Source organism: Calidris pugnax, unplaced genomic scaffold (genome assembly GCF_001431845.1).
Source record: "Calidris pugnax isolate Ruff unplaced genomic scaffold, ASM143184v1 scaffold118, whole genome shotgun sequence".
NCBI classification, from domain to species: domain Eukaryota; kingdom Metazoa; phylum Chordata; class Aves; order Charadriiformes; family Scolopacidae; genus Calidris; species Calidris pugnax.
The window spans coordinates 3,648,586-3,669,632 of NW_015090855.1; the positions used below are offsets into that span (position 1 = coordinate 3,648,586).

A 21,047-nucleotide genomic window follows, 5' to 3' on the forward strand; every position below is an offset into this window, starting at 1 on the left:
AATCACTGCCTCTCAAAGACTGCCTGGAGGTCTAAGGAACACCAAGCATATTTTCCTGATGTGCCAATTAGACATACTTGTTCAATGCAATTTATACCAGGAAAATTTTAAATTGTGCTCTTGAGAACCTTTCCCTGTAGCAGGAGATTTGCAAACAGTATTTGTGCAGGTTTTGCAGAGGATATACATTTCTGTAGGTCACTAATGGTAGGAGCAGACTAAAGATGCACAAATGAGTTAAAACTTCAGAGGATCAAATTGACGTTGGGAAAGATGAGCACGGAGTGGCCAGTCTCCATGCAGTATTTAAGGAGTTAAAATACACAAGGTTTTACTTGCAAGAACAGACTTCTGTCTGATTCTCCACCCACTGTTTTCCAAGTTTACCCAGGAAGAAGCACAGCACAGTAGTTCAGAGTGTTTCAACAGGCTATTTAGAAGTTTTTTACAAGGCTCCAACACACCACTTTGTCCAGCTGCCAGTTACAGGCCAGAGTGGCTCCAAGAACAATATGTCCCATGCAGAACATGCGTGGCCACGGCAGCTTCAGCAGCCCTGCTTCCAGGGATGCCATCTAAAGACCTCTGGTCACATGAAGAATGCTGGCTCTATTTCAGATATTAAAGGGGCAACAAAGACATGAGGCAAGAGTCCAAAGCAGCAGGAGGCAGAAGATATGTTGCTAAGCAAAACTAGCTTCTTGAAGCACTTGATGGTAGCAAACTCTTCACTACTTGATGTTATCAAACAAAAATAAACTTTATTTTTACACGCACAAGCCCAAGCTCTGGCCTCAGGCTGCCCCACTTTGTTTAGGAGGAAGATATCTTTTTGCTAAGCTCTGAGGGAACTTATCTGCTCTTACCAGCATCAGATACCACCTGGGACAGCTGCAGAGATGACAGGTACCACCACTACCAGCACTAACTCTTCCAGGGTATGTCCCTGCTAAAGCCACACGTTACCCAGCAGATGGGAAAGCTGCTGCAGGCTGTGCAGAGCTTGAGGCATACCACCACCACCCAAAAATCCCCAAACTCTGATTTGCAGAGCACAAATGGGCCCCATAATGACCCATTACTGCACAAGGAACCCTACTCCAAGATTCCCAAGCCCAGGCTGCCATTAGCTACCGAGATACAACTTGGATCTGGACTTTGATAGGTGCTGTGATCCATCTTGCACTTTGGTGGGAATACTGCTGTAGGAAAGAGCCCAGACTCAGGCCATCAGCATATAAATTCGGGAGAGATAATGTGGAATCCTACATCATCACCATTTTCAGAGCCATAGTCAAATAACCACAAAAACCTCTGTAGCAGTTCACTGCATCGTATGCTGTGCAAAGCCCCAGAGGCAAATAATGAAAGAAAAATTCTAATACTGACTTTCTGCTGTTATTTCGAGAAGTTAACAGATACATCTAAATGTTCAATTCATTTCTTTGAGGAGCCAAATTTAGGGGTAATAAACACCTTAAATACTTATACTGTACTTTCAGTTCAGTCATTAGAAAACATATCAAAAGAATGTATTCCTGCCAGCACTTTTGTTTGTATGAATCATGGCTCAGTGAAACATTTCAGGCATATAATTTATCTTTTCTTTGGCTTACATAGTAAATGCTTCATGAATTCATGAATTCTGTCCTTGTTTTAATTATGCTGTGTTCTGAATGTAGTTTTGTAGACCACAAAAATAAAGAGTGGTTCACCAAACACAGAATGTTTGTGCAGCTCTTAAGCTACAACTGTGGAGCCTCTCTCTTACTTACCAGCAACGCTGTTTGTTTTGTGTTGGCACTCAATTCAGGGAAACTTCGCTTTGCTTTTGGTTTTTACAGATACTACAAGTCATAATCCACCAAAAAAAAAAAAAAGAAACTGCTGGCAGCAATATCTGGATTTTTAGTACGATTATTTGGTAACAGTTTGTAGTTACTACAGTAACAGCAATTAAATTAGACTTGGTCATTCTCCCATCCTACATGAAAACTAGCGACTTTAGAGGGAACAGAAGACAACTGTGCTCTAAGGCAGACATGGCCTTTGTTTTAGAAATTGAGTTAAAGCAAGTTTGGCAACATATCAAAAGTGTTTAGTTGATATATTTTTCCCAGGAAAGTTCCGTAACACCTCTCTCTCCCCCCAACATCCTTTTCACATTTTAAGAATAAAAGACAAAAGTTACAGTCCAGAAATTCACTGGGAAGGTTAAAATTTCACTCTCCCCTGTACACTGAGCAACTTGAACCCTGATTTTGTGAGCCCTCAAAGATTTTCAGTGGTACAGCTTTAAGCACACGTGTAAAAGATGTAGAGGCACTTCTGTTAAAGAGAAGACCTGTCCTCAAGCAGGCCCCCAGGCGCCAAAAAGCTGTTGTGTGGGCTAGGATCCTGCAAACACTTACACACATACCAAACATAACCTACAGCTGATGAGTGTCTGGGATTTCCAGATTATTCCCATTACTGAGGTTCAGGATGTGGGGAGGTATAATATGAAGACTGGAGCAGAACGCAAAATTAATAAACAAACTAAGTATTATTGATATAAAAAAAGCTTGATCTGAGTGAACAATGCTTCTGGTACCTGTTTGAACTGGCAGAATGAGATATAGATTGTCTTGCCCTGTCCCCTGGTAGTTGCTTATTGCAAACACTTGTTTACTTGAGCTTTCCCAATATGATTATTTGCAACCAGCGAATGTTTAACTCTGACTTCTGGTTAAAACTATTTCAGATTGTTACTTCATTAGAGAATTTCACACTGTACTACTTCAAGAGCACAAACTGTGACCATTCACATGCTGTATTTCGCAGTCACAGCAAAATAGGAAACTATGAATTTTGCATTTGATTGTAAAAGTAACAATTCTTGGGAAGCAACACTGACTCTTTGTGCATATTAGTCAAAAATATCTGCAGGAATTTAAACTGTTGAAAAGCTTCAGTCTTATAAGTTACAAACAAAAGTGCCAGTACACACTGAACAGATTATTCATGCTGAATTATTCACCCTGTTCTGTTTACATGGCAAATGCCTTGATATTCTGCTAGGTTGAGACTACAGATTCTTTAAATGCACATATATAGCTCTCTGAATTGCTAGTGATTGGTGACGCTTTTGAAGAGCAACAGTCAAAAATGCAACTGCTTAGTCTTACAAATGAACCTTCAGGAAAATATTAGAATTTATAAGTTTATACAAGAAACATGATCTTCAAAAGTGAGGAGCTATAAATTAGAGAAGACAAGGTAGAACAATAGAGATTGAAGAGGCTTTGAGATAATCTGCAATGCTGTCAGTGCAAACACTGGGTATCTTGTGAACCATGTTCTACATTATTAGAAGAATGGCATCATACAGCAGCCTAATTTGTAAACCTGAACTAGGCCAATAAAAGCAGTTACTATTAAAATTGCATTTATACATAGATTCTGTTGAGGGGGCCCTGAAGCTAGTTTCTCCCTTCAGCTCCTGACATTGGACAGGATTTGAACTAGATCACTGGGGTAGCGTGTACTGGCACTTCTCCAGTGAAACTAATAAGAGTTATGCCACTTATTCCCAACCAGGGGATGGACTTTTTCAGTGGTTAATTACCTGAAAATTATTCCTATAGTATATTTGTTGGTATGAAACTTTGTAGGAAGTGTAGAATCTAAACTCACACCTGTTTTCGTCTCCTTTCTTTGATTAGCACACTCTCTCAGATGAGTTACTTAAATTCTTATATCACAGTCTCATCCTGTAAAGTCAATTCTTCCTTGACTGAAAGAAAAAAATATCAAAGTAGCTAAGAGTGCAAAAATTGCTACTGCGTAATTCTGGTATGCAGAGTATGCAACAAGCAGCTATTGTTCAAGAAGAGTGACTGTTTTAAGGATGGCAGAAAACATGCTAAAGAACTTCTTTAAAACCATCCAGCGCGAAACTCCAAGCTCCTAAAGCATAAGAAACAATTTTACTTTCAAGTATTTTTGCTTTCATTTGTAGTTGGCTGCCGTTCATCATCCCAGCAATTGGAGAACAAACACAGCTACCTTGGCCAAACCTTTCAGAGAAAATACAAGTGAATTTAAGCTCAAGGGCAGATGCCAGCATTTAGTCACGAGGCAGGTATCAGAGCTGCTACCACTCCACCATAGGTCCTTCTCCCATACTTCTATTCAGCCACCCTACGGTGGGTTACCTGCGATCATTTTAAGACTCATTCACGCAACCATCAAGTTGCCCTGCACTATTAATATTCCTAAGAGGTTTCATTAAGAGTGAAATGGATATTCCTACTCAAGCACTTGCCTTCCCCTGCGGGACAGTGTTTGCTGTGCTCTGTAATCCAGCAGCCTCTTTCCCTGGGATGCGTCCGTCAGGAAGGTCTGGAGTCACACTTTCCTCCTGGGTACCAATTTGCGTTTTGCTCCTTTCCTTTCCCTTCTCCAGTTTGAAGATCCTGTCAAAGAAGGTTACTTGTTTGGGCTTGGAGGCGGCCGCATCCTCTCCCTCAGGTGTCACCGACGCTGTGAGATCGATGTCGTGAAGCGATGCTGCCGGCGGGGCCTGGCTCAGGTTTTTATCTGTGCCTTCCTCCCGCGCAGCTGCCCCGGGCACCTCCGCGCTCTCACTCGGTGCTTTGTTCACCCCGGGCGCCTCCGAGCTGACATCAAGTTTCGTCGATCCAACTGATGAATCCGTAGCTGGATCTTCAGTACGCCCTGGTACAGACCATGAAAACGCGAAGACAGAGCGGGGTTTAGCAGATGGCAGAGCTTTCCTGGCAGCGCTCCCGAGGCTCTGCCCGCCCGCATCGGGAGCGGGGCTCTGCTCCATTGTCTTCGGGGAAGAAACGGCCACATTATCCCGTGCAACACTTGCCTTTGCATCCACTACGAACAGAAGCATAAAACAGCAATTATCCAGCACAGCAAAGAAGTTATACTGGTTGTACAATTAATCACGGCGACCTTGCTCTTTAATAAACTAATTCTGAAACGTGGAGCCTCGAGGAGGACCACACAGAGCGCAGCTTGTTCAGGGACCCTGTTGCTGTCCTGTGCAAAACACAAGCTGCCACTCATCTATCAGACCTGCCCGTCTGATTTTCTTTCCTGTCATTCCTCAGTGAAGTTGGTGCAAATTTTATGATCTCCACAGTCCCCTCGCAGCTGCCAAAGCCAGAGAGTTGCCCAGGTTTTTGACTGTTTAGCCCAGTGGATGTGCCAAGGATATTTTACCTTCCCATTAAAAGTAAAGTGATATGCAAAAAAAAAAATGAATAAAACTTGAGACAAAGTTATGTATTAGTATATTATGCTTTCCTCTCAGAGCTAAGTGGGAAAAAGAATGGAAACTGTGAGGACTGATTGAATTTCCTGACTTCTCAAACTCTCCAAAGGGCTTTGCAGTCAAAACTTAATTCATTCATTTTTCCAGCGCTGTTCCTTGCCTTGCTGCCTACTCTCCACAGTGTAATTTTTACTTTCACTCCTCCTCCATTGTCTGCAGGTTAGTCTAAGCCTGATTTGAATACTTATAAATCACATCAGAGCCAGGCTTCTTGTCCTTATGTTTCTGACTCTTTTTACCCACAAACAATATGGCTCTTAATCACATTCTCCCCCCTCAAAATTCTCACAAATAATTCCCCCTTGTGTACATACATGACCATCACACTTTAGATGTGAAAAAATCTTTCATCTTTAAAGTATATTTGATGATTTTATATTATGATGGCACTTTGATTTTATATTATGATATGATATGATCTTATATTATGATGGTGAAAATCCCTAATACTGCATATGCAGACAGGAGGAGGCTCCTGCTTTGCAGAAGACAAAAAACAAGAGACAAAAGAAACAAAAAAAAATTAAATCTTTCTTGTGTCTGTTTTGTGGCTGGGAAACTGAATCACAGATTATGTGGTGTGAAACCCCAGGAAACAAGAGGAGGCTTGTCAAGAGGTAAACCTTACAGCTCCCTCTCAGCTTGAGCTCCTCTTCCCTACTTCGGCTAGAATATATATATCTCTCAGATTTCCCTGTCAATCATCACCACAGATTTCAAGGATGAATTTAGATCTACTTAATTATAACTGTGAAAAACTGACAGTCTCAAACTGGCTTGCTAAATTAGAATTTTAAAATTGTCAGTTTCAGTGTAAAATTGAAATTATTTCAGACGATAATTGTAATAGTCTTGTCAATATTATGCCCTTCACATTTTACTTAAACAGAAATAAAACCTCAGATACCAACACAACCCAAGAAGCCTGTCTTCCACAGTACAGACCCTCCCTCCAGTGTTCTCTCTCATCTTTTAAATCCTTTAAGGAAAGCAGAAGATTTTTAGATCTTTCAAAGCTACCCCTTAGCTTTGCACAGCAAAATTATCCCAGATTTTGACTATTTACTCCAATTACCCCCAAATTACCCTAATCTTTCCACTCCTGCAAGGATTTTGCATAACACCCCACAAGCATCAACAGATACTGTGCAAGAGGGGTCTGTATCCAGCTGATACTGTCCTCCTGTGGCAGTGGCCAGGGACCATGGTCACATCCAGCCCTGACATCCCCTTCCCCACAGCCTTAACTCAGGGATTGCAGGTCCTTGCTGGGCCCTGGTTTCAGGATTGGTCCTGGTCAGCAGGAGGTGGGAACTTCCATAAACCTGAGAGACAAGAAGAGCCGGAGCATGCCGACCTGAATCTCAAGTGACTTGACTTAAATACTTGCCAGCAGTGGAAGTAACAGCTGGCAAAGTAAGGACTGTGGTGGCAGATTCACAACTGCAGCCAGCATTTTACCAGCTGTCAGGGAGCTGGCTCCTAACTTCTCTACTTCTAATATTTTTAATCTGAAATTTGCTTTCTTATTGTGTTTTGGGCATAGGCAGGCATGCGGAGGGGCCAGAGCACCTCAATTCCATCCAGATAAAGACATTTTGACTTTTGTGTGCACTCTAATAGAGAAAATTCTTTCCCTGTGTTCTGTTACTATACATATAAGAAAATAACTCACTCTGGCAAGGAATCCTTTGCCAGTAATATTCTTCTGCAATATTTCATGAGCACCTATTTCAACATACCAACATGCAAAGAAAAGGTAAAAATAACTAGCAACTCAGCCACCTATTCAACTATTCAGTCAGGGCCACTAAGTGTCAGTTACAGTTTCCTAAGCCTCCTGTAGTACTATATGAAAAAAGAACTGAAGCACTTCTAATTATAGGTGGAAACTTGGGAGGGAAGCAAAAAAGCAAACACTTCCTCAGCTAAAGAAAGCAGAAACAATATCCATTGGAAAATAATTGTAATAGATGCTGAACTTCTGCTTTATATAACAGATAAAAAATGAAACACAGGAAAACTGCCTTTAGTATAAAAATAGGAATAGAAGCTCATCATTAAGAAAACCAAGCAAGCAAAAAGTAGCTCATGAACCTATCAAGCTCCTTTTATCTCTAATTATCATGGAAGGAATGAAAGACCTGGAAAATATCACCAGCATGAGCTCTGCAGCGTGTCTTGTGTGTCAAAACAGTTCAAACTGTTTTAGGGAAAGTCTGCTCAGACACCAGGCAAAGCAGATCCCACCACTGGAGAGGAGACACTGCTGTGGTGGGCTGAGCAGAAGAGTTTGACTCATGCCATATTCACAGCAAACCAAAGGAGGAAGGCTTTGAAATTGCAGTATTTGGATGGAAAGTGCACGATATTTTTGTTTCTAAAGAGACACAGAAGTGCCACCAAGATTATTCCACAATCCAGAGGCACAATTAGGAATAGAAGCAAAACCTCCCAAATTCTAGGCCAGGCCTGCAAGTAGATCAAAGCTGCTCGCTCTGAATGAGATTAATAACTGCTCTGAAACTAAGATCAATATAGAATTTACAGCACTGCTCTGAGATTGCATTTCATACTACTACTACACAGGCTCTTTCCTTTCAAGTATTTAACAAAAAACAGTCACACTACAGAAGATTTGTCCTTCCTTTCCCTTCATCAGGATGTTAGAAAGGCAATACTATAGCTGCACCAAGTCACTCTTCTGCAAGAACACACTCAAGGATATTTTTTCTGAAATTTACTAAATTAGACTGACATTTTTTCCCCGTGACTTATAAGAAAAACTGTACAAAGAAGAGTAATGGTTAGTACAATGTTATGCCAATAACATTCCCTGCTCAGAAGTAATTGCTGACAGACTTTCTCCCTTTCACATCCTTGACTTTAGCATTTCAAGCACTTCCATAGGCTGAGGATGAAGAGCAACACAACATTTCCTAACACAAAGGGACCAAGTCTGCCAAACTAGCACTGAATCTTAAAAAGCAAATGCTTTTGTTTTAATAGACAGAACGAGCAAATAAAATATTATAAGGGACAAAGCCTTAAGGTGAGCACAGGCTTTAAGCAGACCATGCCAGCTGCAGAACTGACCACATAGGAATGGAATTATTTCCATTTGTTATGGGGCCTGGCACACCCAGAACCTCACGGGAAGGCAGCAGAGCTCAGAAGCCATCGGTGTGGAGTGCCTGTGGTGAAGCACCTACTTCATGTGTGTTTGGGACCAAGATGCAGCACTTGTTCAGAGGTAACAGGCAGGAATCCTGAGGATGCGACTGACATGAAAGGAAGTTCAGAGCTGCAAGTCCAACATAAATGAAAAGGCTGCCCGAGCTTTTGTCAGCTGATTTGCTTTTGCTAATCAGTGGGAATATAACCAGACCTCATCCCGGGGCACATAACAGATGGCAGCCAAACTCCCTCATGTGGGACCAAAAGCAATTCTGTCCAGCATTTCCAGATTGCCTTCCCCCCTCCTCCACCATAACCTGATTGTCTCTGAAGCTTAGTTTGCTCTTTTACTCCTGGCAGGAGCCTAAGCCATGTACTAGGTAGGCATCTATTTTTAAGGCTCGGTTTGCCCAAATGAAGTCCTTCAGATTCTTTCTTAAAGCACACTCCTTTTTCTCAGCCTTCCATTGCTAGTCTGCCTTCAGCAGTTATATGCACCCTCCTGGGTAATGCTTACACTCCGGGAACATCAGAAATAAGTCCCTGTGCTGTCTTACATTGGCAGCTTCTCATCTCCTGCCATTTATCTTGCTGACTCTTTCATAGTGCCATTGGCTTTCAGCTGTTGAATGAGGAACAACTTGAGTTGGCAAGGTCTTCAGCATAGACATCTCTTCTGTAGGCTACTAACATGTGAACATGCCATATAATAAATGGTAGGAGAAAATGTTTTCTAATGTTGTTGCTTTTGACAGTAGAAAAAAATGAGGGTTTTTTTGCAACTGAACTGAGCAAGCCATTAGCTACAAATATGGTTTTAGTATCTTTGACTATTTTGAATACAAGCCAGTTACAAATAGATATTTTGCTTAAGAATGCATTTATACTACTGAAGCATTATCTTGTTCCCTGGAGTTCAGATAATCATGGAAACAATAGATTTTAATGGCCGTGAAGGAACCATTAAGGGCTACAAGGCAACATTTGGCACTAAGAAGCCCATCAGTGTAGGCCAGCACAATGGATTATGATAGCCCTGAATAAATTACTGCAGCAAATATTTAAAAATCTAAATACCTAGCAACAAAGAACAAATTTTCTAATTTACATTTCTAATGTATTTTTATAGATGTTATGTAGGTTAATTTCCCCTTCCGTTATTTAGAACTGGGTTACTATCATAATGCTACAGTAGGTGTGGAATTTTCAGATCCTCACGTATACCTTACATTTTTGAGGGAGACCCCAAAAAACTGTTGTGATGACTAAATGACTGAGTTTTCAGAAGCATTAGAGAATCCCCAAAAAAGACATTTTCACCCTTTCTTTAAAAAAGAAAAAAATACTAATATCCTTTTACAATCTTGTTTGACTATTCTGTGCAACTGAAGTTGACAGTACATTTATGCTCTAAGAATAATTTTGTTTCACTATGTTAACTAGCATTGTTATTTGACTAACAGATTTACCAAAATTAATGGAAACAGGGGAAAAGAAGCTAGCAGCAAGAATAATAATGATAATTCTTTAAAAAATAACTAAACTGCATTGTTTCACACCTTACAGGCACGCAGAGTTATTGCAGTGCACGCATTTCTGTTAGACACCATCTAGAAGCAGAATTTGCTGAACCAGATTTATCCTCTAGAACAATGGAGTTGCATCTTAACTGAACTTTTCTTCCTTGTGTAATCTTTCTTTTTATGAACAGGTCATTGTTTTAATCTGCATGTAATTACCATCCAAATACAAAGAACATTTCCCCCATTTTGTCCTCCTGATACATTTCTGCTCGACGTAGTGCAAATCTGAGATATATGGCTTCTAGTTCTAACCTTCTTCCCTTTCCCTGTTGTCCACCAAGTACTTTCACTAGTTCAAAAAGGCTAAGACAAAACACTAGGAAAAGTCAGGATCAAATTTGTTATCCTTTTTCTTGTAAAACACATCATGAAGTGGCAGTAAGGACAGCATTATTATTTAAAGGCATTAGAGGAGGAGAAGGTGGATGCTGGCACTCTGTGCAGTGTCTGTAGCCCTGGTAATCAATAGGAGCAGGAAAGGCAAGTCATGGAAAGAATCCCTAGGTCCACACATCTGTCAGCCTCTTTGAGCAGAAGCAGCAAATGTAGGGAATCAGTCACCAATCTGCTCACCCAGATGTGAAGCAGATGGTGACAGGGCTCTTCCAAATAACATTACTTCCTCTGGTCATATTAAGTTAACTCTCTGGGTTCTTTTTTTCATTATATTAGGAGATATAGATTTCATAGACTCATTTATCAACTATACCCTTTAATGCACAGCACATGGTCAGATCACTGGCAATCACAGAAATGCAAACTAACAAGACAAAGACCACAAACATACATCTAACACTATTAATAAAATCCTCTTGCTTCACTTGCCTTTTTTGCAGTTCTTTTGTCTTCTCCAGAAGTGCTCACTTTATGACCATAAAATAGATTACAGTACTATTTCTTGCATTATTTCATCTTAGAAAAACTAACCACTACATTTTCTATAGGAATAGCTTCTATCTCCAAACAGCACTTGCAGTTTTATTTCACCAAGACCTTGATTACATTAGACAAACCAGTGAGACTTCAGTGGTATATAAGTAGTTAATGATTTTAACTCTTTTTTTTAAACATTCATAAAGTTAATATCAACACATAACAGTCCAATTTTTCAGCTTGCTACTTAAACTGATTTAGTAATTACATTAATTAGGTAATCCATTTAAGTAACACAATGCCATATGCTTCATTTTATATATCAAGACTAAAATGTACACTTATATTTTAGGTCTTCAGACAGTGTAAATCATCTGGCATTTATTTACTTCCCAGAACTCTGTTGGTTTACACCAGCACAAACACTCAGTTACAGGCTTTTGTTTTCTAGTAGGCAATCGTTTATACTGACTCATTATAGCTAGATGGCATTAGGAATTAGCCATGGAACAGAGATTCTGCACCATAATCAGCACCCTCTGCATATTGCCATACCAGTCTTTGATTATTTTTGCCTAATCTTAGTTTTTTCAACTGGATGTCACAGGCTGAGAGGGTTCTCTTAACAATGAATAATAAAATAATATTTTATTTCCTCACAGAGATTGGAGAGAACTGTTTCTTTTTTTTCTTCTTTTGTATTCTGAAAACAGAAAGAAATCCAATGCAAGGAAAACACTGGCAAAATTAACATGACTCAATCTGCAGAGACTTGAACTGAAGGAATGCCGCTCCAAATGAGCGCTGCCCAGATGACACTCAAGAAGGCTCCAAAGCCAACAAGAGGTGGAAGGAAAAATTAGTGAGGTGCTGAAAGGTGAGGAGGGAGCCACATGTCTGTGGATAAGAACTACTGTGTGTGGATACATGGAGATAATTTTTGAAGACTACTCAGAGCCAAATTTTTAATGCTCGAGCCATGTAGCTCACACCAGATTTTCAAGATGTCACCACTGTCAGCGAGGCTCAGCTGCTGACAGACACCTTTCCATGGGGAGCCCAGGGTCCAACCTGCCACTGGTGTGATCACTGGAAAACCCAGTTGCTGTCCTGATGTGACCACCACCCAGATAGGTCTGAAATGGGATGCGCTTACTGAGCAGTGATTTACTCATAGCCCTACCAATTATTCAACTTCTACACTAACACCCACAGTTTACACGTAAAAAGGACATACTGCTTTTATTTCATTAGTGTGCAAAGAGAAGCAAGTTGCTGTCTCCCCTGGCAGCATGCTCTTTTTGCCCTGACAGTAGTTGAGCAATATCAAATACATCCTATAACAGTAACAGGAGAGAAGTGGTCAGGGTTACATCATCAGCCTTGTGACACAGTTTGAGTAATTCTGGTAAACAGGACCAAATTATGACCTGTTGGTAATAATGCTGTCAGCCATGCTGCATTCCCAGCTGTCACTTATCAACCTCTATAAATTACTGTGCTATACCCTAAATTCTCTAGAATTCAAACACACGCATGTTGACACAGTAAAATTTTGTTTACAAATATCTCACTGCAGATTAGACGTACTCTGCTGTCTTCAAGAAGGTCTGCTACATCTAAAAAGAGCAAGGGAGGTTTCCAGATATGGGAGGTACCACTTAGGCCCAGCTCAGGATCAAAAGTGGCATTTCACTGCAAAACCTCCAGTCCAGAGGCAGTTATGTTATAACAACATTACTGCAGGTATAATGTCTACCACCTCATGGTACTTTTTCCAGTTTACTTTTTTCAATGCATTCAGTCCTCTTGGTGGTTTTGGTTCTGGTTTTGGTAATTTTTTTTAATAGTCTCCTCCATCCCCTAGAGACTATCAGTTTCCACATCACTTGGTGACTCCCTGCTAGCCACAAGGATACCCTATTATTTAAAGACAACTCGCTCTCCTTTCCCCTGCACGAACTGCTCTCTTATTGCAGTCCACCAAACACCATTTCAGTGTCCCCCTCCAAACACAAAACCTCACCAACAGGCCGTTAGAGGCACCTCCACCAAGCCCAAGCAGAGACAGTTTATCACTGAACACCTTGAGGTTTGTGGAGTAACCTGAAAGGGACCAGCACCAAACCACTCCTGTCCTATAAAACTTCATGCTGACCAAAGTCTTCAGTCTATAAAACAACTTTTTGTTGGCCAGATACGGAACCAAATTCTTAGAATGATTAAACAAACAGCTTGCAGAGGACTTTGGAAATATTTTCCTATTTCACTCTTTGTTAGCTTTAAACTTTTAAGCTTCCGAAAAACCACACATACTAATTCACAAGTAAGAGCTAAAGCACAGGCTTATCTTTTATGTTGAGACTGTGCACCAATATTTATTGCTGCTCCAGTATAACCCTCTCTCTGCCTGTCTGATGGCAAAAGAAGTAGAAATATGCCCAGTACATACCTTCACCATTCATTACAGGAGAATGAGTCTGAACAAAAGCAACAGATCCATTTTTAATATTGTCAGGAGGGTCAGATAGAGCCTGAAATAGCAAATAACACAGTTCTTAGGACTGGGTGCATCATGGCATTTGAAAACTACAATATGCAATAACCAGGGAAGATGAGAGCAGGCAGCTCTTTCTCACCTGATAGCTCTTCACTGTACATGCATTGTCTTCTTCAGCTTCCTCTGGGAGGCTCATTGTATTCCCCATGGTTCCTGCAAGGTGGAGGAAAAAAAAGCCTATATAACCCTCTCTTTGTCATTTATAGGAATTTACTGCCTAATTCAAATTAAGAGACAGCCAATGGTGATGGACTTTGACAGGCTTTTTAAATTCCTAATCAACCCCACCTGCTTTCCCAAAGGCACCTGTCCTAGTCATCAGTCTGCACCAACCAGTCTTACTCAAACCCAACTATGTATAGTGGCTCACAGCTGCTCACTAAAAATGGTACAAGCTAACAAACTTTTCTTGTTTGTTGAGGAAAACTGGATGCAATCACACCTGCAGCATTCATTAGGACTCAGCAAATAGTAACTTGGGGTTAGCAGCAGAATAAAGTGAAAAAGACCAAAATATATGAATAAATTACAGCAGCTTGGTGGAGTTTTATATTTTTATTTGACTTTCATTAAAAAAAAAAAAAGAAGAGAGAAAAGAGACAGCATGTAAAGACATCATGCATGTAAACTCTGAAAATTAGGCACTGCATGTCCTGCAGTTATGTAGAATTTTAGTTATAGTAGAATTTTCTCTGGCTGTGGAAGTATTTGCCTTGCTCTAGACAGCTTCACCGGTCGGCTACAGCTCACAGAAGTAACTGAGCTGTGTTTCCTTGAGTAGTTCAAGCTCTGTGACTGCAGCAAGTCAAAGAAAACCTGAACCAGCCACCGCAGCATTCATCTGTGGTCCTGGATGTGTTTTTGGAGCATCTTGTGTTGCCACAGGTGCAGCACTACTGAGACCTAAGATAGTTTAAAATGGCTTTCTTATGTTCATACCTAGTGGAGTCATAGCTCTGACTACAACCCCAGCTAGTTAGTTTCTATTAGTCCATTAGATAATTCAACACTTAGTGAAACTGTACTGATTTCTTTAAATTTTGTTTCAGGAGCAATGTGTTTGGTTCAATTTTAGCCTCCTTCCTACGTACAAGCACACATAAACCTGTTGCAGTTTTTGTTTGTTTGTTTGTTTGGGTTGGTTTTTTATTTTATTTTCCCCTAAACTTAAAACACATTTATGGATCTTCCAAGCTTGCTGTGCTGTAGTAAATTCTTTGAGGCCAAACATATTTCTTGCAACATGTTGAAGAGCAAAGCAGACTGAAATCTGGAACATGAACTGCAGCCCTGCACTGCTGGGAATCGCTGCAGAAACAGTGGCTGTAGGACTGAGTCTTGATTTCAGAGTGCAGAGCTATTTTACAGGGGTTTTATCTTCTCAGCTGATATTTCCACTATAAATCAGAACTTCTGATTTATGGTGGAAAACAGCCAGCGTTTCCCCATGGATGTACAATGGCCTCTTGTCCTTGCTATGTAATTCTGTTTCCTAGCAACTTTAAGCGTTATCCTATCGGAAGAGAAGAAAACAAGATTCAAATCCTACTGCTTAGTGTCAATGGTAAATTTAGTATCTGGTTGAATCTGGAGGATTTACCTTTGTTTTCCATTCACAAGGCTGCCTGGTTTATGCCAGGAGACAACTTAAGCAGAGCATGGAATATTTGCAGGTTATGTGCTTCCTTTTTCACATGTGCTATAAAATCAGTAGATATTTGTGGGGAGTGAGAGAACCAAATTCCTATTTTATTCATTTTTTATTTTATTTTGGCAATGGTTTGTAGCTTGATTCTCCGGTTTCTTGTTGATGCAGCTCTACTCTCGTCAGATAAGTTATCTTTAACTGATACAGAACAGAGATCACGGGCTCTGACCTCTGGAATATTTTGCTCTAGAGACATTACCCATTCTCTAAAATCAAATTTATAATTCTCACTGAAATAGAACACACATAGTAGTTATGCAGTATTTTTAAAGATTTTCACTGGCCAGAACCCTCCCTCTCATAGAAAGCTGGACAAAACTCGGAGGCTATTTTTGCTAAAAATGGGACAAACCTGCTACATAACCCTCTCAGGAATATGATCCCAAAACACCAAATGCAGTTTTCCACCATGCCCATATATAAGATGTTTTCAGACCTTTTCCCTCCTTGTAACAGTAGTTGATTACTGTATTGCACTGATGTTTGCATTATGTGCAGTATGACAACTACACATTTGTCATGCTGAGGTCAAGTGGCTACAGAAGAAAGGTGACAAGTCTGTGGTCATTCCTCTGGGTGCAGAGTTCAGTCAATGACACAGCCTCACAGCCCTGGCCCAGATCCTTTAGTAAAATTAGGAAGGTATGTATGTATGTAAGCTTCTGCCCTATTTTACAGAAAAAATGAAAGGTCACTGCCACCTATAGACAAAACTGAGTATCAGCAAAAGCAATAATATACACATACAAAATGGTATCCGATTTGCAGAGTTTCAAGTTTCCAAGCAAGTAATGTCACAGCTATTCGCTTCTGCCATCGCATCTAGAAATTGCTGCTGCAGAGGCTATTGCGTGTTATCGCACCCATCTGTGGCTCTAGATTTATGTAAACGAGCTCTACTCCTGCTCCATCATTAACATGAAACACATGAAACAGTTACGTCTTCCCCAAAGTGCTCAGGACTCTAATTTATACTAATAAATCCATTTTTCTCTCATTTGAAACACCTGCTCTTGAAGCTGAAGTTATTAAATATGGAGCAAAGAACGTTTTAGGAAAAATAAGGGGCTCCCACAAGGCTCTCATTTGGTGTCTTTTTTCACCAATCAGTTTTGAAGACCACCATTTTGAACATGGGCTGCCAAAAGCTAAGCACCAAGCCCCATTTTGGCACCCAGCTAAAATCTCCACCCAAGTGAATGGGTTTTCAAAAGGTGCAGAGGACTCCCAGGGTGCAGTGACTTTCCTGAGAACCACAAGTCTTGGGGAGCTCTCAGGATCTGGCCACGCACTTGCTCCTGGTGGGCAGAATCAGCCATTGTCAACCACTGAGGACCTCTTGGTCCTTGGGATGCTGACTTCGTCTCTCCATTGGGTGTTTTTGCTCTGTCTTGGTTATTAATCATGGTTATTTATTAGTGATACAGTGACCAGGCAGGACCTATTTGTGCCTTGTTCTATGTCTGAGAAGCACAAAGCTCCTCTCTGTAGTAAACTGTGAGTATGGAGCAAACCTCCACTAGACCTGGGAGGTGTTGTTGGTAAAGTTGTCTATTTTATGACAGGCGATTTGACAACATTTACAGAGACAGGACAATTTTGGGGGATTGAGAAGGGAAAAGAGATGACCCTGATACAAAAGTTTTTTCTTTTCAAAATGGGAAGAAACCCCTTAGAAGTCGAGAGGAACTGGAGTACGCTCATTCTCATCACTAGACTCTTTCTAGATACAGATTTTTTGATTAAGTTTCAAGGATATTATCCTCGAGGGGGGCTCATTCAGACCAGCTGGAATGCAGCCCGACTGGTTTAAAAAGGAACATGAACTACCAGCCTCCAGATCAGACACAGCTCTCAAACAGTTCCTTTCTCAAATTATGCTTCACTGCCCCTATTGTAATACAGAAAATAATCCAAAAGAAAGTTGTATTTTTCAGATTTTTTCTTAACTTTATATGAAGCCTTATGTGCCCTGAGCATGAGCTCAAGGCTTGGTGAAATTCTCCTTTTTCTCTCACTCTCAAAAATAATTGTGTTCGTTCTGGCAGAGTGGTAAAAGCTTTGAACACTATGGGAGAAAATTACAACAAAATCTATGATCTACTGTGTACTCTGGCTAAAGCCAGATAAGCCCAACCTTTCTAATGTATTGAGTAACATACAATATTACAATCACCTGCATCGTAGCGTATATTAATTAAAAAAGAACACAATTAATTCCTCACTAAAGCTTGCCATATGTTGTACTTAAATGTCAGAAAAAATAATCAACTTTACTTAGTTCTCTTTGCATCTCATTTCACGATTGATACGTCCACTCTGCAGGAGCTGGAGAAAGACTTGAATAAACTCACATTCCAGAGACAGAGAAAGAACCTTGCATGCATTAATTCATGCAAAAAGCATCCTGCATCGTGGCCACAGGGCAAGGACTGGATCCTAAGCCCTTTAGTACATCCCTGCCCTTTATCTTGCCTCTTGGAAAACAGGTGAATGTGGGGACATGTCAGTGTCCAGCTAGAAAGACAGAGCTCCTGCTGTGGTTCCTGTGGAGCCAAGGAAGGACTCATAATAGGATAGGGTTTTAGAAAGTCTCCTTACCTTCCTTCAGTGCAGCTCTCAATTGCTCTTCTGCAGGAAAAGGTAACTCAGGCACGTGTTGGGTGTGATGAAACCAGGGGACAAACACATCTGAGCATTGTCAGTGGCTAAAGAGGAGAAATGGACACACAATAGACAGTAGTGAAGGGACAAGAGAAGGAGGGATTGAGATGACTCACCCAGGGCAAACAAGAAACACCCAAGAACAATTTGAATAGCACCTGGCAGCTGGCTGTGCATCCAGGACATGCAGAATTATAGTCCTTAAGGCTCTAGGGGCAGTTTTTAACACAGTTCTTTCAGCCATTCTGCATTGTAGTCAAATGGGAAAAGCAAAATAATTCAAACATTCACTCCCTAGTCTTCCAGGGAGGGAACAGTTCAACAATGCCATGAAGGTGAACAATACCGACTCCACTGGTAGAAACCGATCTTTGTAATCTTCTGTTCTTTTGCAGAAAAAGCCAGTGCACCCAAAGGGAAAATTTATATTAGGTACTTTAAAGCCCCCCAAAAATAAGCCGAGCACTTATAGGACCTACCAAGGTCATTTAGCATGAGAGAACGTGCAGGACTAAACTCAAGCGTGGGACAGAAGTGGCAGCAGAGGAAGAGCAAAAGCAAAACCCAAGAAGAGCCAAACCAGCAGCAGCAGCAGGAGTTACCTGGGGGAGGGTGGCCAGGGCACCCAGCGCCCTGGGAGCCGGAGCTGGTCAGGGTGAGGTGCTGCTCACCCAGCCCCGGTGGCTCTGTCCCTGCCCGTGTCCCTGTCCCTGCCCCTGCCTCCTGTAATCAGCCCAAGGAGTGGTCACAAACACTGGGTGCAAACACACATAGGGGTGGAGTAGTCTACCTTTCCAAGCCCTTCTCAACATACTTTCTGTTCTTCAGCCTCCTGGCCACCCAAACCTGTTCAAACGCACACTCGACTTTATGAGTTTGGGGCAGCCCAACATGAACATTGTGTTGTTGAAAGCTGTAGCATTGACTGAACACCTAAAAATCCCTTCCAAATACGATTTTTTCCCAAAATGGCAGGAAAAAACGAAGTACATTTAGTGTCATAACTGTTTGTGATAGTCGAAGTGGATCTTAATACCCTTCCCTAATGTGCTAACTGACTAACTGCTTATATTTTAAACCTATTGTCACAATTTACTGCTCCCTGACGTGAGTCACTAAGCCCACGCTCAGACTGGGGGTGTTTGGAGCATGGAAAAGCTTTTTGTTCTGAGTTTTCACACCACCTCAGCCAATAAAACTTGGTTTCAGCAGCTGGGGTTCCCACAGGCTGTTGTAATACCAACAGAAAAATTCCTTATTTTATAGTTCAAGAAAGCGATAGCAAAGAGTTGTGAAAGGCTCACACAGGGTGATACCAGCAACCAGTTTGGGGACTGGCTGGAGCTGCTGCCACAAGGCTCCGAGAGAGACCACGCTCAGCGTGTGACAGCAGCATTGCTGTTAACACTGCCACCATGTGAAGATACTAAAAGCACATTGTCAACTTCTTCTTAATTATTAATTCAATATCCCGAGGCCAGGGGTTCCCAGAAGTTCTCTTTAGGCTTCCTTTCATCCAAGCCTGGTGTACATAGATCACTCAACTGTCAGCTTCAAGTGTTCAAATATATTAATAAGCTTGTTTCTAGTGTGTTGTCTGCACAGTGCGTGTCTCAAGATTCAAATAAACTGAAATACCATTGCAATTCCTACGACCTTCTTCCCTATTGACTTGCTTACATCATCTGGATGGCACTTTTACTTCTGTGCTGTTTTATGGTTTTGAATATAATTCTGTTATTAGCCAGGAAAAAAGAAACAGATTTGTAACAAGAATGGTGGCTGTGAATGCTCTCAGATGCTTCAGAGGATGATGAAGAAGCTATAAGATGAAAACAGAGCTTCAAATTACACCCAAAGTGCCTGGCAGGATGAGTGGACATTCTGATTCCCTTGGGTCTTCAAGCGCTGGGTCAAGCATTTTTATCATTTTCCCCTTAATTTATCACCTCCAATATCACAAATCCTTGCCTGTAAACTCAGATGATGCCCGATAAGTTCAGTCTCATAATCCTGTCCAGGGAATTTGATTTTGGGAACGGTCTCTGGATGGCACAGGTGGTGGTGGCAACAAAACTTATCTGTGGGTTAAGGCATAAAATACCAACCTGGCTGTGAAACCAGTCACCCATTCTGGACTAGTTTTCATTCACTTTTTTTTTTTTAAATTTATTTTTTGGTCTTTCTCCTTGGGCTTAAATATTATCATGAAGTAATTTTGAAATGCAAGATGTAAATATTTAATCCCAGAAACACTTTATTTCTTTAAGAAAATGTCATTAAGATTCAGTATAATTTTGCACCATATTTTGCTTTTCATGGATTTATTTGCTCCTAAAAAGTAATCAAATTCAACCTTAAAAACTTAATGTGCATCATGGAAACAATAATTTGGATTATCATATATTTCACCTTATGGCATGTGCTGTGAATAGAAGAATAAAAATACTCATTTTCCTCAAATAGGCTATTAGAATTGAGCCCAAACAGATGGTAGAATTGCTGAAGGACATTTGCACACTTTCCTTTATTTTCCACAGGATCGTGTTTCCCATTATTCATCCAGGCATTTTTTCCCCTTCATGACTTGAATTGCAGAAGAAAAATGTAGATACTTTAAAAAGAAGAGGTTGTTGCCTAGTTTGGGGCATTTAACATTAAGTGCTTAAATGAGGGGACAAATCTCCTTTGGATGGTGCATGGGCTGTGCTTTCTGTCTCAAGTCTGATCCCTGAATTTTGGCAACGGAGTTGGATTACTGCGAGCAGGCAATGTGAATGCTCTCAGTGTCCCCATGTGTCTTTCCACAGTTCCAAGGCTATTTGTGTTGAGATCAAAGCCGTTCCTCCTTCCCCTCCTCCCCGTAGCTCATCCTTCCCTGACCTGGCTTGGCAGCGCTTGCAACAACAGAAATAACTACAGCAAATATCAGAGGAAATATCTTTTTTGCTGTGACTCCTCCAACATCAGTGCAATTATACTGAGAGCTAATTTGATGTGCAGTCACTGAGATGCTCTTTTGATTACACTGGTTTAACCTTATTAAATTAGAGGGATCAGAGTGAGGTTTATACCGATTTAATTTTTCCCAGTTATGTGATCCTAATGGACAATTATCCATTCTTTGAGGCA

General features: G+C 40.9%; 1 protein-coding gene across 5 annotated transcripts in view; it reads right to left on the minus strand.

Annotated features, from left to right (window-relative positions):
• BCAS1 (breast carcinoma amplified sequence 1) overlaps nt 1–18,635 on the minus strand; it is a 56,756-nt gene extending 38,121 nt beyond the window's left edge. For 4 of the 5 annotated variants that reach the window (XM_014943854.1, XM_014943856.1, XM_014943853.1 and 1 more), the window contains exons 1-5: nt 18,518–18,635; nt 17,853–17,959; nt 13,623–13,696; nt 13,436–13,517; nt 4,307–4,890 (exon numbers count right to left, since the gene is read on the minus strand). In XM_014943854.1, the coding sequence (XP_014799340.1) occupies nt 4,307–4,890; nt 13,436–13,517; nt 13,623–13,691 (735 nt within the window). In that variant the 5' untranslated portion in view covers nt 13,692–13,696; nt 17,853–17,959; nt 18,518–18,635. The remainder of the gene's footprint in view (nt 1–4,306; nt 4,891–13,435; nt 13,518–13,622; nt 13,697–17,852; nt 17,960–18,517) is intronic. The other variant, XM_014943855.1, reaches the window with a different exon arrangement.
• Nucleotides 18,636–21,047: the final 2,412 nt, after the last annotated feature.